General features: G+C 31.5%; 1 protein-coding gene across 1 annotated transcript; it reads left to right on the top strand.

Moving 5' to 3' along the window:
• The first annotated feature begins 256 nt into the window (after window positions 1-256).
• Window positions 257-3,408, top strand: ND-PDSW (NADH dehydrogenase (ubiquinone) PDSW subunit). The gene is made up of 4 exons (XM_053752065.2): window positions 257-458; window positions 543-678; window positions 1,404-1,543; window positions 3,222-3,408. The coding sequence occupies exons 1-4, from the start codon at window positions 368-370 to the stop codon at window positions 3,329-3,331; spliced, it is 477 nt and encodes a 158-aa protein (XP_053608040.1). The 5' UTR covers window positions 257-367; the 3' UTR covers window positions 3,332-3,408.
• The last annotated feature ends 417 nt before the right edge of the window (window positions 3,409-3,825 follow it).

Here is a 3,825-nt window from a genome sequence, read left to right on the forward strand (position 1 = left end):
GGGACCATGAGCTAACAACTTTCGCTCCACAGCCCCGGCTCGGCCGCTCTCCTTTGTTGACCGGCTAGCGGGACGACTTGTCAGTCTTCAATTATACCCGCTTGGGTAATGGCACTCTTGACACGGGCGTGTCTTTCAACCAGGTGGCCATCCGATTCGAAAGGTAGCAGAATCCTGTTTCCGCCACCCTTCAATGCCGCCACCCTTTTGTCTTGCCTGCGTCAAAGTTACGCCAAGTGTCAATGTCACCAATTGGCATTCACTGTAGTCACATTGATTGACACTTTTTACACTATATTACACACAAGTTTTTCATTTTAAATTGTTTATTTTGCAATTGAAACTTTTAAATCAATAAAATAACATAATGGGCCATGGTGGTGAAGATGATAATCTCTTTCGTGCATTCATTCATGCACTATATTCCACTATAGATGCTCCGGTAGTATGGTTCAGAGGTATGTCCATCAATCTTTGTAATACAGGAGTTGTTATGTAAGCAATTTTAGCAGATTGATAAAATTGGGTTTGTTTTGATTTAGAGAATATCGTTGAGCCAAACCAGAAGAAATATCCTTGGTATCATCAGACCTTCCGCCGTGTACCGACTATTGATCAGTGCTATTCCGACGATGCCATCTGCGATTACGAAGCGAATGCTCAATTCAAACGTGATAAGTAAAGCCTTCTTTCTACAATTTTTATGTTTTTATTTGATGATGGATGGTAAATTATTAAAAATAAATGTGTAAATTGTCGGTTGTGTTAAATAGAGACTGAATATTCAGCTTAAAAATCTATATGAGCCAGATTCACCTAGACTTATCAAGCCCTGAAACAGGGCTTGGAAAGTTATTTGATACGGAAATGGAAGGACTATCTAAACTGAAAGAACTGTTAAAATGTTTTAAAACATCACAACACTTACAAACCTTTTAACAGTTCTTTCAGTTCGGTTCACAAGATTTTTGTAAAATTAAAAATAAAATATTTTAAAAATTGGTTTATAGTCTTCTGCTAATGTAATGCCATACAGAAAATGGAATAAAAGGTTTTATAACATTTCAAAAGATATAAAGGTATCCGAGGTTAGCCACTGTCACAAATCATTTTACATGCATCAAGTGGACAAAAAAATATAAACCTTTATTTGAGTTTTTTTTTTAAGACAGAGGTCAGAATTACAATTAATATTTTATCTGTAATTGCACAGTTTAATAACTAACACATAAAATCTTCAGGTTTAAAATCTCCAATTTTAGTTACTGTCATGTAATGTTAGTTCTGGTAGTAGGAGAAACCCAAAAATTGCTGGCTCACTATCATACCGGCCACTATGATTAGTATTACTGAATTCCATTTTCAATATGAGAATGACAGTTAATAGAAATTAAAATTTTCAGAATGGTTGATTCAGAAATCTTGAGCATTCTGCGTCAACGCTATGAAGACTGCATGCTGTATGAATCACCTGATCACTTGACTATGTGCAAGCCTCTGCTTGACAAGTACAAAGATGCTGAAGAAGCCTGGTTCATCAAATGTAAGTAACTAGGTATTCTATTTTAGAAATAGTTTCATTTAAGCATATTATTTACTAGTTTTCTAATTGATATACTTTAAGAAATAGCATTGCGTTTCAACTGGTTTAAATTGTTAATTTCCAACTTATAGTTTTAGAACTAGTTATGTACATATTAATGTATTTTAACATATTTTGAAAAGTACATAAAATTACTGGGAACTTTAAACCAGTTCAAATACATTAACATTTCTGATCTAACAAATCAAATTTGACTTATCACATGCATATTCCCAATTTTCAGATTTTAGCAATCACAATTATTAACTTCCTTTCTAAAAGAATAATTCTGTATCATAATTACTTCTCAAAACATCCATATAATTTAACAATATAGTTACTCACCAAGTGTAATATAATGAGTTTTCCGCTCTACTTTTGGTCTTTTAATACCTTTACTTAGGCCGTCATTTCATCCCAGTGGGTAATAATTGAAAATAAATTACTTCATTGAAAATAAAATATAATTAAGATTTTGCTCATTAAAGAATGTTTAATAAGGTATGAGAATTGCAAAAAATATGTCATCATTGTGATAATTCGGGAGGCTGTCACACATTAAGTCAAATGAACATAGGTTTTTTCTCAAGATTAGTCTATTATGACATCAAGTTAGAGTATCATTTAATATGGAGCATTTGGACGAATCCACAAAATGTGTGATCTTATTTTTGTCTAATCTTTAAAAGCATTGACATTATTACTGTATTTTTTCACATAATGTGCATTGTTTCTAATAACATAGGCTCTATGAATAGTCAACAAAATAAACATTTGTCATCTACCCTATTTAAAATGATAATGGATAACTATAAAGTACTTATATGGGTGCATTCTTCAGGGCCAAAAGATTTTTTCATACATATTTTTGATTAATTTATGGAAATATCAAATGAGGCTCCTACTGAGGGCTTTTTTCATATAAAAATTTTAAAAGCCTTCCATGTTTTATTAAAATCTGTTGTTATTTTTTAAATTGGAATATATTCACAGTGAGAGATATGGTTAAAATTTCCAGTTTTTGAAAAAATAGGAAAATTATGTGCCTATATATTTTTTTAATTTGTCATTCAGGGTTTATAAAAATAGTCCAGTGTTCAAGACTATTGTTGAGGTAATAATATATTCTTATCTTAATTTGTGTGTAGCCATTATTGTATCGAGAGCAATTAGTCATGTTATGATTTATTAAATATGGTACCTAGTATTTGTAACAAGTAGACTTTTAAAAGCATACAAAAATTATAGAAATCTTATTATTCAGAAAGTATTTTGTAGATTATGAAATTCAGGTGGTACCTGTATCAGATGTCAGACTAAATGAATAATGTCGGTTCGACTCAGGTTCGTCGTCTTTTTTATACTTTGTTCGTCTGCACTATTGGCTTGAGACCAGTGATATCGAATATAAATAACATTGTACACAAAATAATCCGTATTCGACATTTGAAATATTACGTAGTATGTAAAATAATAAGGAAAGATAAGCTCTTTGAATTTGAACACTCTTTATAAAACATACAGAAAAACCTTCTAGAATTCCAGTAGAATTTAAGTGGATTTGTTATACATGTCACACATGGTTATTATTCATCTCATTATTTCCACTATAATTGTAATTATTTTGATATAATTACAGATGGGGACCTTGGAGCATATTCTGATGCCAGGAAAGCATACATGAAGCAAAAACATCGTATGATTTGGGAAAGGCGCAATGGTCACCTTTCGGAACAAACGAAAGAATGAATTTGTTACCAAATTTATTGATTTATTAAATAAGTAGAAATATGTATTTGTCATTGCAATAAAATAAATAAATTAGTCGAAGGCTTTCATTTTTTGTCAGAGGTTCTTCGTCACCCATTCTGACTTGGCCACACATGTCGTAGATCAGTACGACCCATGGAATTAGTAGGTACTCCGCGAAGTACTTACTAAATCCATGGCATGACTACCAAGATATAGTTTTATTTTTCACTACGCGCCTACTAATATTTGGCGATAAATTTGTCACTAAATTGGTACCAATTAATACTTGGTGCAATGAGAATTTTAATGCGAATTAATTTCTAAAATAAGTGATGAGTAAATTTATATGATACAAATCACATATAACCTAAATATCAGAGTGAAATTAATGAATAATATGTGATGGCCAAATCGAGTGACAGGATTAAATCCTATATGCTTGTAACATGGTGGTAATAGAAGTAGAAACTATATAAAATAATAAAAATTCA

Source organism: Plodia interpunctella, chromosome 11 (genome assembly GCF_027563975.2).
Source record: "Plodia interpunctella isolate USDA-ARS_2022_Savannah chromosome 11, ilPloInte3.2, whole genome shotgun sequence".
Taxonomy (NCBI): domain Eukaryota; kingdom Metazoa; phylum Arthropoda; class Insecta; order Lepidoptera; family Pyralidae; genus Plodia; species Plodia interpunctella.

What these genes read in the sequence shown, in the direction of transcription:
- ND-PDSW (XM_053752065.2), top strand. Translation starts at nt 368, where the DNA reads ATGGGCCATGGTGGTGAAGATGATAATCTCTTTCGTGCATTCATTCAT. An exon ending in TCCGGTAGTATGGTTCAGAG is followed by an intron (nt 459 to 542) that starts GTATGTCCATCA and finishes GTTTTGATTTAG; the next exon opens with AGAATATCGTTGAGCCAAAC. An exon ending in GCTCAATTCAAACGTGATAA is followed by an intron (nt 679 to 1,403) that starts GTAAAGCCTTCT and finishes TAAAATTTTCAG; the next exon opens with AATGGTTGATTCAGAAATCT.